Source organism: Blennius ocellaris, assembly GCF_963422515.1.
Source record: "Blennius ocellaris genome assembly, chromosome: 14".
Lineage (NCBI taxonomy): Eukaryota > Metazoa > Chordata > Actinopteri > Blenniiformes > Blenniidae > Blennius > Blennius ocellaris.
The window spans coordinates 8,878,775-8,892,030 of record NC_137663.1 but is presented as its reverse complement, the minus strand read 5'-3'; the positions used below and the strand labels follow the sequence as shown (position 1 = coordinate 8,892,030).

The 13,256-nt window shown below is 40.4% G+C and overlaps 1 protein-coding gene across 1 annotated transcript; it reads left to right on the top strand.

Annotated features, from left to right (window-relative positions):
- Positions 1–370: 370 nt before the first annotated feature.
- Positions 371–10,301, top strand: LOC308139200 (apoptosis-inducing factor 3-like; the record flags this gene model as incomplete). The annotated part of the gene is made up of 19 exons (XM_080508546.1): positions 371–389; positions 537–627; positions 1,951–2,060; positions 2,641–2,750; positions 2,844–2,888; positions 3,014–3,095; positions 3,707–3,819; positions 3,965–4,051; positions 4,167–4,258; positions 5,503–5,633; positions 6,516–6,631; positions 6,712–6,783; positions 6,874–6,937; positions 7,842–7,918; positions 8,130–8,247; positions 9,558–9,656; positions 9,875–9,950; positions 10,065–10,169; positions 10,268–10,301. 19 exons carry the CDS (start codon positions 371–373, stop codon positions 10,299–10,301), a joined length of 1,641 nt encoding a protein of 546 aa, XP_080364672.1.
- Between the last annotated feature and the right edge of the window lie 2,955 nt (positions 10,302–13,256).

Sequence of the window (13,256 nt, the reverse complement as noted above, 5' to 3'; positions counted from 1 at the left end):
AACAAAAAAAGACCACCGCTGCCTTTCTGTGGAACAATAACGGGGCCGAACACGAGCAGCAGCAGCACCAAATCTGCTCATTCACCAGAGCCACAAAAGTTACTTTTTTTTTTTTTGGGTGCTTTTGCTTTTCTTATCAGACCCAAATCTTGCAGTCCCCCCCCCCAAACACTGTCTCCAGGATCAAGGGATGTGGGCTGGTGATGGACAGGTTGCCATGGAAACTGACTCCATTCATCCAGCTCCAGGGCAGAAAGCAGAGTGACCGCCGTCCGTGGACTGAACCTCCGCCGGCTGAGTTACTGGCTGGCTTTTAATGTTGGTGGAGGAGGTGTGTGAGTCTGCGTGTTGTGAGGGTTCAATCAGAGAAATGTCCGCGACCAAACCACGTGAGTAACCTGACTGTAATTTGGAGTGATTCAGTGTGTGTGTGTGTGTGTGTGTGTGTGTGTGGGTGTGTGTGTGTTAGGAAATGTAAAATGGTGAGATGTACAGTGTCGTATGATGAATTGCTCTGATCCAACCGGTTCGTTCAGCTCGTGGAGAGTTGCCGGACTCGGACCCAGAGGACTCCTCGGAGGAACTGACCCAGGTGGTGTGTCTGGAGTCGGACCTGCAGGACGGACAGTAAGGCCCCCAACCTGGCAACCCCGATGCTTTATTTCAACACATTTATTCACATTTAAAAAATGTTTGTCGGGTTTGAGAGACACAGGTTGTAAAGTCGCAGGATGTTTGCTGTAAAAGTCACTAAGACAGTGCTGCACGCTGCAATAACTTTAAAAGAGGAGTCAAATACACACAAACTCACTTTAGTCACATCTGAATGACCCATTTATAAAATAATTCGCTGATGTAAAAAGGAGTGTGTACTTAAGTGATCAAAGCAATAGTAGAGGCACAACGTGTACTTCTCAAGACCTAATAAATGTATTAGTTACTATTTAATTGCATTTAATTGTTCTGTTAGTCAGCAGGTAATCGTCTTATTTTGCCGTATAAACGATCTGCATTCAAAAGACATCTCACAGACAAGGTATAAAAATATAATGTAGCAGGATTTTCACATATAGATAAAATATTCAAATCAAATCTAAAAAAAACCCATCAAGAAATATATTACAGATGGCACTCTGTTGACTACAAATATAGAATCAAACAGGGATTCTCTCTGGTAAATTTGAATGTTACTCAAGTATGAATAAAATAAACATGACCCTAAAAGTGCCACAAAGCTCTTTATCCTAGTTTTGTGTGCATTTATAATACACTGACCTACACAAACAATATGTTTCTCAAGTGAATGGCATTCTAAGTAAAGAATATTCACATTTCTGATGAGCCGTTAAGAAACACTTCCACCACTTTGAGATTATAGATTTCGAGCCGCATGGTAATGACTTACTTGGTACTTACTTGAAAAACTGATATTTTACACTAAGCTGGGATGGAGTTATTCAATTACACTGGCCACACTGCCATTAAGTGTTTTTTCAAGAATGTAATTCTGTACATTATAAGTCATGGGTCACCACTGAGTAAATCTACATTTTAAATTAATTTTTTGTTGTGCATTTTTCACCCCATGAATATCAGCTCTATGTAGTACAGTGAAATGAATGCCTGATATTGGCAATGCTTTGCAACATTTTACAATAAAACACTTTGTGCAGTAGTGCTTGCAGTTAATCCTATACAGTTAAATTAAATAACTGTACTATTTCCACCTCTGCTGCTCACTGATTGAACAACTGAGGACTGGAAAACAAGTGACACAACACAATATCAACAGCAATGATTGAAAACGGGCGAAACAGATATAATACTTGTGTAAAATGTCCTTGATAAGTCAGTTCCTTGAGGAAACAGAAAATCTTTCATTCAAAATGGATATCTTTTTTTAGTAGTCGCTCCTGTGTGTATTTACGTGTGATTTTTGTGTTATCCCAGAATGATGGAGGTTGAAGTGGGACATCACAGCGTGCTGTTGGCCCGCACCGAGGGGAAGTACAGCGCCTTGGGTAACCAGTGTACACACTACGGCGCACCACTCAGTAAAGGTAGGTCCTGAGGATGGATGGATGGATGGATGGATGGATGGATGGATGGAAGTATTCATGTCCGACCACCTATTAAAATTGATCATGGAACATAATGAACAATAAGAAGAATGAGGTCAGCTCATAAATAAAGAAAACAAATGAAGCGAGTCAGAAATAGGTTTCAGTTGCAGCCTCTCTTCGCACGTGCTGTGCCCCCCTGAATGTACATTAAACGTAATTATTATTACTTCACTGTACATCAGAGCCTGAGCACCAAACATCTGGTCTCATATATAAAACTGACGTGATATAATCTATGTTACAATACGAAAACATGCCTGCTTATTGACAGCTTGTTGGTGCAGGGATTTCACACAATTGCTTTGTGTTTGCCTTGAGAACAGAGGCCACTGATCTAACACTTTGACGTTTCAGAAATAAAGAGAACAGATTTGTGTGTGTGTGTGTGTGTGTGTGTGTGTGTGTGTGTGTGTGTGTGTGTGTGTGTGTGTGTGTGTGTGTGTGTGTGCGTGCGTGTGTGTGTGTGTGTGTGTGTGTGTGTGTGTGTGTGTGTGTGTGTGTGTGTGTGTGTTGCCAGGCTTCCTGTCAGGCCACAGAGTGCGCTGCCCGTGGCACGGCGCCTGTTTCAACGTCCTCACAGGGGACATGGAGGAGTATCCCGGCATGGACTGTCTACCTTGTCACAAGGTACAAACCAAGGAGACTCTATGCTACGTCACGCCACCTCCCGTCACATTACTGTAATTCGTCTCTTTCTGGGTTTCTTTTCTTTCTTTAAAGGTAGAAATTCAAGACAGCAAAGTGTATGTGTCTGTAAATAAAAAGGTGCGTTCATGCATTATTTTGAACAGTTTTCAAATCAGTCAACCAACAAAGCACAAAGAAAAACATTGTAGGTGAAACTTGTTGCTTATGCTTTCAAACATCTTCTTTTCTTTCCTCTGATTCAGACTCTCAGGCAAGAAAAGAGAATGAAGGGAATGGGAAAAGCAGTGCCGGGAGTTAATCACACCATCATGCTGCTGGGAGGAGGTGAGTACAGAACACTTCATCCCAGTCCAGAGGCCTGCAAGAGGAACCAAGAGGAGCCACATGAGGCTCGACAGCCTTTCTGGAGTGGCCCCCTGAAAATCCCAGACAATTCTGTACAAATAAATATTTATAATAAATAAATCTATTATAAACACTTGAGGCAAAACAGCTGGAATTGCTAAAAACAGCTAAAAGAGCTACAACCACTCAAAAAACTAAACAAAAAACAAACATCAAAGACAGCTAAAATGATAAAATCACAAAAAAATGTTTCAAAAGAGCTTAAAATTTTATATAAATAAATCGTTAAATTGGCTAAAACAAAGCGAAGATCAAAATATGAAAAAAAAGAACAAGTTTATTACAGAAGCAGAAAAAAGTGTCTTAATTATACCAATTAAATGTCATGAATGGTTTTTTTTCCTCCAGACAATTTCAGATATTTACTATATTTTAGACGACCGGGTTTTCACGACCAAGCATTTTCACCAAATAAAATTCGGTGGAAGCATTTAGCCATGGAGGTTGCAGAGCCCTATCGTCGTGTATTTTTGCACGGGTGAGTGTGAAAGAGAAAACTGAATAGAAAGGTTCTATATACCTCCACACAGGAGCTGCGTCGCTGAGCTGCGCTGAGATCCTTCGACAGGAACGCTTCGGTGGCAGGATCATCATGGCCACCAGAGACGACCTCTTGCCCTACGACAAAACCCGACTGAGCAAAGTGTGTGGCACCAGGCGGACGAACGTCTGCTTTGAATATATATATATATATATATATATATATATATATATATATATATATATATATATATATATATATATATATATATATGTATACTACTGTCATCACTGTCTCCTGTCGACAGGTCATGAATGTGGAGAGTGAAACCATCCTGCTGAGGAGGAGGGAGTTTTTCCACCAGTATGACATCGAGGTGTGGCTCAGGAAAGAGGCGAGTTTCATTCAGTGTTGCTCATTTCACTCCAGGAATTGATCTGCCACCCGTGGGTGAAAATCAATAGTGTGTCACACGATAAAGGTGTTTTGTATCCTCGCTGTATTTACAGGCGCTGTCAATAGACACGGACAAGAAGACGGTGACGTTTGACGATGGTTCAGTCCAGAATTATGATCAGCTCCTGATCTCCACTGGCTGCAGGTACAACCACATACAATACTCTGTGTTTGTTTGGAGCATTTAAATTGTAAAAAAAAAAGGAAGGTTGTCTCATCGTCATAGATTCCATGGAGACGATAATTAACCCTCGATTCTTCTTATTCTAAGAACAAATTTCATAATAACTCAAATGATCATTACAAAAAGCATTTTCTACTAAAACAAATTCATTGTATTCTAGAAAAAGAAAAGTAACAAACAGTCGCATTCACACCGACGGACAATTTATAGCCGAATCTCATGTTTTTTGACCGTGGGAGAAAAACCCGGGCATGACCCAGGGAAAAGTTCCCCAATGGACTCAAACCACTGATATTCTTATTATGAGGTGAGGGTCTTCACCTTTACTCCAAAAATGAGTTTAAAACACTTAACACAGATTTAAATCACATAAATGACTTATGGAAATTTGGGAGAAATGGAAAACCAATAAGTGAAAGCGATGTGATACAAGTGAGTTAAAAGTTAATAAGAAGCCGTTCTAAAGACCTAAATAGAATCCTAAAATCAATTCTTCGAAGTCATTCAGAACCAGTAGATAATAAGACAACAAGTTCTAAAGCTGGCTAATTATTTTCTTATGTGCAGATTAAAGTGAGATGGAGCATAAAATATATCACACGTTACACTGTTTGTTGTTATTCTCGTGGCCTGGAATCCTGAGCTTGAAATCTGATGTTGGAACAAACTCAGGCACAAACTTAACAGGGCAAACATTTGCAGTTTGTATGGAGGCCCTCTTGTGGCTGAAAAAGGCTCCGGCAGATTGTAAACCTCCACGAGAGCGAGATTCTTCAGCCTAAAATGAATTTCTGAAAAGTGTCACAATTGATGGTTTATTCAGCTTCAGGTTGGAAATTATTTACAAAGTTGTATTCATGTGAGCATGTAGAAATGTAACATCTGTATATCTGTGCTATTACTATAAGAAGTTCACATAATAAATCAAAATGATCTGATCATATTTGACCGTTTGTCTATTTTCACCTGTAATCTGGATAAGAAAGTGTTGAGGTGAGGTAAAGATTTATGAAACGCCCAATACGAATTATTGAAGGGATATAAAACAGGATAGCAGCTGCTCTGTGGATCGAATTTATTTAATCACAATTTGACACATAAGTTTTCTTTTAAAAGTGATAGAACTATAACAATGTTGAGTGCAGATAGTGAATCCCCAGCTTCACTCTGTGAAGTCATTATTCTGCACCGCCACTGTCCTTCAGAGCGAAAGGTCTGGACATACCTGGCATGAAACTGGACAACGTGATGATGCTGGAGACGCCAGAAGACGCTCGACGGATCCATGCAGCCTGTACGGGGACAGACGTGGTCCTCGTGGGAACCTCTTTTGTTGGTACTGTGGGGGGAAATATACACATTTTTACATTTCTTTGGCCTGTGTTTAGTATATAGGGTGTAGAAAAATAAATAGCACAGCACTGTGGAAGTTATTATTTACTGACTTAATGGACCAGGAAATGAGAGTAGCGTTTTGTTGGATGACTTGAATAGAAATAAATAATAATAATAATAATATAGAATAAATAAATAATTATATTCCTGACCACAGAGAGAGACAGAGGAGGAGATCCTTGTTATTCAAATTCAGGACTTGAAGTTAAATATGTCAAATTAACCTTTGAAAATGATGTGCGACTCAACCCTTCCATCTAAGTTGCAGTAACACCAAAGAATGATGTTGCTCCATGATACAAACTAGTTCCTGGTTGGAATATTTTACTTCTTTTTTGTTTTCATTTTCATTTTATTCTGCTCACCCAGGAAGTGACATGTTTATATCAATGCAGTGAAGCTCAGTCCACTGATTGGATGTAATATATATATATATAAACATCTTCAGCAACTTAATTAAATCAATTTCTTTTTACCCAGCAATTGTGGCTATTGACTGTAGTACACAGCAAAAAGCCCAGAGTTGAATTAACTCCCACAGAGTTGAATTAACTCCCACAGAGTCTATTTGAGGCCGGTCGTCCTCAAATAGACTCTGTGGGAGTTAATTCAACGCTGGGCTTTTTGCTGTGTAGTAGAAATTGTTAATTCAGTCAACCAAATACAAGATGCAACAACAGAAATAAAACAGATATCAATCAATAAAACAAGGGAAAACAACAATGTTGTGATCATTTCAGTTCTCTGACACACACAGGCCTCTGGTTTCGTCCACTCACCTGCACTGAAACTTGTTTTGTTCGTTTGTTTTTTTCCCCCCCAGGCATGGAAGTGGCCTCCTATTTGCTGGACAAATCCAGCAGCATCACAGTGATCGGCAGCAGTGAGCTACCGTACCAAAGCACACTGGGTCGTGAAATTGGTAAATTCACAATGATGGTGAGTCGTGCACAGTGTCGCCACCGTTCTTTTCTCTCTCGCCGCCACTTTGCATGCTGAGACTCTTGTCGTGCGTCCAGATGCTGTCAGACAGAAACGTGAAGTTCTACATGAACGACAACGTGACGGAGGTCAAAGGTGTGGATGGCAAGGTGAGCCCCGGAGAAGCACCATCATTTGGTTTCAGCATTCTACGAGACAGTTTGGAGCTGAATGTTTGTGAACCTCTCGTCTTCCTCAAGGTGAAGGAAGTCGTGCTTAAAAGTGGAAAAGTTATCCCGGCTGATGTTTTGATTGTTGGTATTGGTAAGTGCAACAGAGACGCCTTTCAGAGTTCACATTTCTGTATTGTCACCCAACCATGAGCCTGTTTCTCATTATTTGCATTCACTTGGTTTTCTTTTCTTTTTTTTTTAATGCTCTTTTCACTGCAGGATTACACTAAAAAAAGAAAATAGTTGGACCAACTTAATTAATTTGTTTCAACTGGAAACATGAACGAATCAAGTTCTTCGGACTAAATCTAATTAATTAACTTTACTTTGAAGAATTATTATTATTTCGACGTTTCCAATTGAAGCAAATCAATTAAGTAAGTCCAACTATTTTCTTTATTCGGTGTACAGCACATTTGTAGACTACAGAACAAACGATCAAAGCATGATATTGTAGTCTTTTCATATATTCTCCACGATCGACAGTTCATGAAACTTCCAGAGTTCTATGTAGTTAGATTACTTAGTATTTTATGTATTTATCACAACAGCTCGGGCTTGTCAAGCCTCACAATTATAAATCAGATCCACTGTAGAAACTACACTCAACCTGTATACAAAACTAAATGTGCACCAGCTCAATAGAAAGGAACAGTAGATATGATTTAAACTTCAATATAGGGAAAGTTTCCTTCTTGTTTTCTTTGTTTTATTAACAAGCCAATGTTGTAACATAAAGGTGAGTATTTCAAACATGTTGACTTTTCATTCCGATCAATATTTAGCATTTTTGTCAGGATCTCTTGTCTTTATAAAACATCCAGATAAGGCTGGTAACGGATGACAAATGACGAAAGTTGCTGGTTGACAGACTTCATTATCTTTGCAGGGACGAAGTCTTTCTATTCCAAGTCTTTTATATTTTCATTCTGAACACTTCTGAAAACTCAAGATAAAAGCTGCTGAGCTGCTCTTCTTTCCCTCTCCTCCATCAGGCATCTTAGCCAACTCGCAGTTCCTGCAGGGCAGTAAAATAGCGATGGACTCAAAACACTTTGTGATTGTTGACAAGGTGTGTGGATCACTTCTTCTGGTTTTCTTTTCTTTTCCAAACATTTCCCAGAACTGTTTGTTTGTTGTGTTTGGCAGCTGGGATGAACGTGGCTGAGCACAAACTCTCTTTATGTCCTCTCGTTGTCATTAAACACACGTCTGGTGGTGTCAGTGTGTGGATACACCCTGCACAGGTAACCAGCGCTCTGCTTGTTACCCTCCTCCTGCAGTACATGCGTACCAGCGTCCCGGATGTGTTCTGCGGAGGTGACCTGGCCACGTTCCCACTGGCCATGGCCAAAAACCAGCTGGTCAACATCGGACACTGGCAGATGGCACAAGCACACGGTAACGGGGAAACAAATGAGCTGATTTGATGGAACTTCGTGGCTGAACTCAGATGATCGTACATGAACCTGAGCGCTTCTGACTTAATAAAACCTGAACCTTTGATTCTCTCCAGAGGAAACTGTTTAAATATTCAAATAGCAGGAGAATCTGATGCAGTGTGGTTGAGCCCATCAATGGAATGCATTGTTTTGTCATTTTATATCAGTTCTTATCAAACCGTGTATCCATTTCACTGCTTCGCCTACAACACTTTATTTGTTTCAGTACTTTTAATATATTTTATAAGTAATTGTTGGTAAAGCTTACCGGAAGCTGACCACATGAGTGAAATTGATAATGTTTGAATGTGGTTCAGTTGATATTGATAAATGTGTTATTTCTGCTAAACAGTGATTTTTGTCACGCTGCCTTGGTTAGATGTTTACATTTATATAATTTTAGGAAGATTTTTTTGTTTTGTACAATGAAAAAAGAAAATAGTTGGGCCAACTTAATTGATTAATGTTCTTTGAACTTAATTTAATTAATTAGATAAAGTTCAACTTGATTCATTTAAACTATCAATTCAATTCAATGACGTTGCTCCAACTATTTTCAACTAATTTCATTTTTCACTGTAACTGATATTTACTTTAATGTAAACACTCTTTTAACCTGATTCAGTTACACTTGTATCCAGAGGTTTTATTTCACTGCCTTGCTTCAAACATTTTGATTTTCTACATTTCTTTACAGAGCTGGAAATAAAAAAAAATCTGAATATATGGTATATCATGTTGAGGCAGATATTTTTTGTTTCCCTTATATATCATTTTTCTCTCTGCAGGATGTTCCATGTGCTTCATTTCTTTACACTGTGACTGTAAGAGTTTGTGGATGATGTAGGATTTAACTTTTTTATTTTAAATTTTACTGATAAAATGTCACATTAGGTTAAATCTTGACCTCAAATTCCAGCTGTGGCAGAAAGATCAACACCGGTGGCTCCTCTAAAAGAGAATAACTGACGAGATGTCACTGATACTGCTGCCGACACTCAATCTGTCTTTTTACTATTTTACTTAATTGGTTTTTACATTATTATTCCTATTTTTTTGTGTTGTTTTTTTAAGCTCTGTTGGTCACTCATGGACATGGTTTCAGCTCTTGTTTGTGCAAATTCCAGAGAAATGACAACAAAACCATTTCAAAGAAAGACTTCCATGATTTCTTCCTGAAATGAAGCTTGTCATTTCTGTCTTTTAGTTTTATTTCGAGGAAAGAAGAACATTTTTTTTTTTACATAATTGTTGTTGGCTGTGTTTTAGGGAGGATCGTTGCGCTGAACATGCTGAACAAAACAACTGAACTCAACTCAGTTCCTTTTTACTGGACCGTCCTACTGGGTAAAACCATCCGATACGCAGGTGGGCACACACACACACACACACACACGCACGCACACACGCACGCACGCACACACACACACACGGACATCATGTGACGTTCCCTCATGTATTTGTCTTTTAATGGTGGCCGTCATTACTCCGGCTGCTCAGTTATTCCTGGTATGCACACGTTACATGTACTGGAAGCCAGCATGAAGAATTCCATTCATCCGATGTCACTAATGTTTTGTGTGCAGGCTACGGGGAGGGATACACTGAGATGGTAATGAAAGGCAAGTTTGAGGACAGGAAATTCCTGGCATTGTACATCAAGTAAGTTGAGGAATCATTCTGCAGCTGGAAAATATCAAACACTTTGTAGTCAGAAAAAAAACGAGTCGTTGAGTCCAAATGTGTTTATATTTTTTGTTTGTTTCAAAATTATAGGGACGATCAAGTCATAGCAGCAGCGGGTCTAAACTACGATCCAGCGGTGTCTGCTGTCGCTGAGAGGCTCGTAACAGGAAACGTTATCACAAAGGACGAGGCCCAGTATGTGTATCTGGTTCTGATTCCTCGTTTAGAACACCTTGACCCACACGTGGACTCACACGCCGTCCGAACGCTGCCGTTCCGTCTCGTCCCAACAGGTCAGACGACCTGAGCTGGCTGCAGTTGTCCTGATCCAGTCGGCGCACCGCGTGCACCATGTCCACACGCAGCCGGCCAGTCGTCCGGCTGCCTCTTCGCCGGCGCGGCCCTCGCCAAGAGGGCAGGGGTCTGAAGACTTGCGCTGGAATGCTTCAGTGAGCAGAGGCAGGCGTCGCCGCTTGGAGTCAGAGAGCACCGATCGCAGCCACAGGCTGAAACACGCAGTCTGTTTTCACACGCAAGGCGGTCCGCCATGCACACAACAGATACCTCAACTGGATGCAGCTTTTGGAACTTCTTTCTTCTTCTTTTTAACAATAATTGTCATTATTTCAATAGAACATTTCAATTGATGGATTCATGTCTCTCGGAGGGTTTCAGTGACAGTCCAGAGATGTTACCCAGTATGTTTTCTGCTCTCAGTATTTAAAAAAAAAAGAAAAGAAAAAAGGATGACCTTTCACCCAGAAGGTGGCTGCTGGGAAGGAAAAAAAAAAACACAAGTGACCTTGATGCCCTCTGCAGCTGCGCATATGGTCTGGTGTTACGTTGAGTTTTGCCTCAATCACATCCTTTGTGGGAGCTCCTGCAGTCACGCACTGGCAGCGGCAAATGTTGAGCTTTAATCAAGTCCAGTGCACCAAAACCAACCTGTGTTTCGTGTGTAGGGATTCACTTGGTAAGTAAAGATGGGTGGGGCACTTTTTTGGCAGTTGCTCAACCTGAATCCTTCAGCCAGGGATTGAAATCGACTTCTCAGCGGAGAGCCAGTCAAGTAAAGCACGGCAGTATGGATGACTCTGTTTACTGGTTGGTTTACATTCCCTCACCTCGCTAATGAAGACCGCAGAGAGACTCAAAGCAAGTAACTGTAAAGTAAATGATATCTGATCATCTTCCACTTGGGGACGCTTATGTTGGCAGTCACAAAAAAACTCAAACCCAGGCATGACTGCATAGCTGTGGTCAGTGAGTCAGGCGGGGGGGGGGGGGGGGGGGGGGTGATTAGGACAACAGAGAAGGGGGGCGTCCAGCTCTTTGAAAAAGAGATGCTGAGACAGGCAACGTTGACAAAACACACCGACGGGCAACAAAGGGCCTTCAGCAAACACCAAACAAAGACGCCAACACAACCACCACAAAAGAAATGCTGCGTTCCCCCCCCCCCCCCACCCCCACCCCTCTTTGCCTCCGCCGGTCGCTCTGCTAGTGACTCGCTGTCTTTATCCCCTTTAACAGATTTAACTTCAGAATTCAGCATCCACAAGATTAATTTCCATTTCAGTACCGATGTTGTTTGTAAAAGATCAGGGACGTTTTAGCCCAACGGGGAGATGAACAATGTTTAAATCTGCATTTACATTTGAATTGTTTCACACCACCTTATTATGAATAGGATGTGTTTTTTTTTAAATCACAGTATATTATCATTTGATATAATTTTTTCAATAACATCACAATCTCATTTTATTTTTATTTTTTTTCTAAATTTGTTTCAGTTCACTTTTTTAAATTAAAACTATTTTATAGCCCACTCAAGTAAAATGTCTCACCCTGCAGGGAGACCGTCACAGTGATTCTCCAACATTCCCAGTCTTACATATTAAAAGCAACTCTGCTAAATTAATTAAACCAAATCACATTGGCACAATAAGCATTGCAGTTTGCTCCAATAATATAAAATACAATGTATATCAGTCCACACACATGTTATCAATGCAAAATGAGCCCTGAAGCTCCAGAGAGAAATAACAGTGATGTATTTGTCATTTCAACTTTGTGTCGTGTGTTTCACTTTGTTCATGCATTAAAAAAAAAAATATCTCAGGCACAAAACCCCCGTCTCTGCTGCATTCACTGACCTCATCGACGTAGAAAAGTGTGATTTACTCTGAGAGCACACATTTCTTCTCTATCTATCCACCGACGTTGGAGTGTTTCTATTATTTACCTGAACAGAATAATCAAACAAGACACAAATAGCTTGTCGCTCCACATCTGGGTTATGCATGTTTACAATATGTCCCAGCTCTGTTGAGAGGCGATGGAAATAAATGACCATGGTCTGTTCTGTTGGTCCTCAGAGGTGTTCAGAGATTTCTAAAACATGCTGAAAAAACACCATTATGTGTAATTACAAAAAGAGTCATCATGTTCTATGCTACATTTGCACCTCTCCAAGACAGCAAACCCAGATCGAAACCCACCGGAGACAACTTTGTAAATAAGGATGCAAAAAATGCAGACGTATTTTTGGCTGAATATCACAACTTCCAGCTGAACTTTTTAATTAATTCACTTCCATAAACAACCGGGCTGGCTGTAAGATTTAGGGCCCCATTAACATACTTTTAATCTCATAATCAGTATTAAATGTTTGGGGGGGGGGGGGTCAAATGTCAAATGTCATTAAAAGCTCTTACAGAGACCCTGTAGAAGAACTGTGAGAGCCAAACGCTGCACGTACAGTGTTATAGGATCTTTCTGTTTAACCCCCTCTGTATCTTCCCACTCTCTCGGTGCGGTCGTGAAGCAAAGTAACGTGACCTCCTCGTCCATTTCGCCTCACTGACAGCTCCAGGGAGGTTTCGGTTGGTTGGGTTTCCAACTTCAGGTCATTTCTGTACTGTTACATAATTCAGGAGAGCAAGATAAATGGTGCAAATCCTCTATTAGGCTTTCAACAGGCGTTTTCAGAAAGAGGAGTTCCCGCTCTTGCAAAAGCTGAACCACTGGGTGATATATATATATACTGTATATATATTAAATAGCATTTTTCAGGCAGGTGCTTTAAAGGGAACTGAACTAGAACAGCATGTTTCCAGATTCGACTCTTTAAAGTACCCAAAGATCACTACTTTGTCTCTAAAAGATGGTAAAAATCTGTTTGCCTCTTCACTTCAGTGTGTGCAGGCCCAGTGATGATGCCGTCTCCTGTGGTTTGCACTCAAGCTCAAGCCTTTCATCCTCGCTACGGTCTTCACTTAA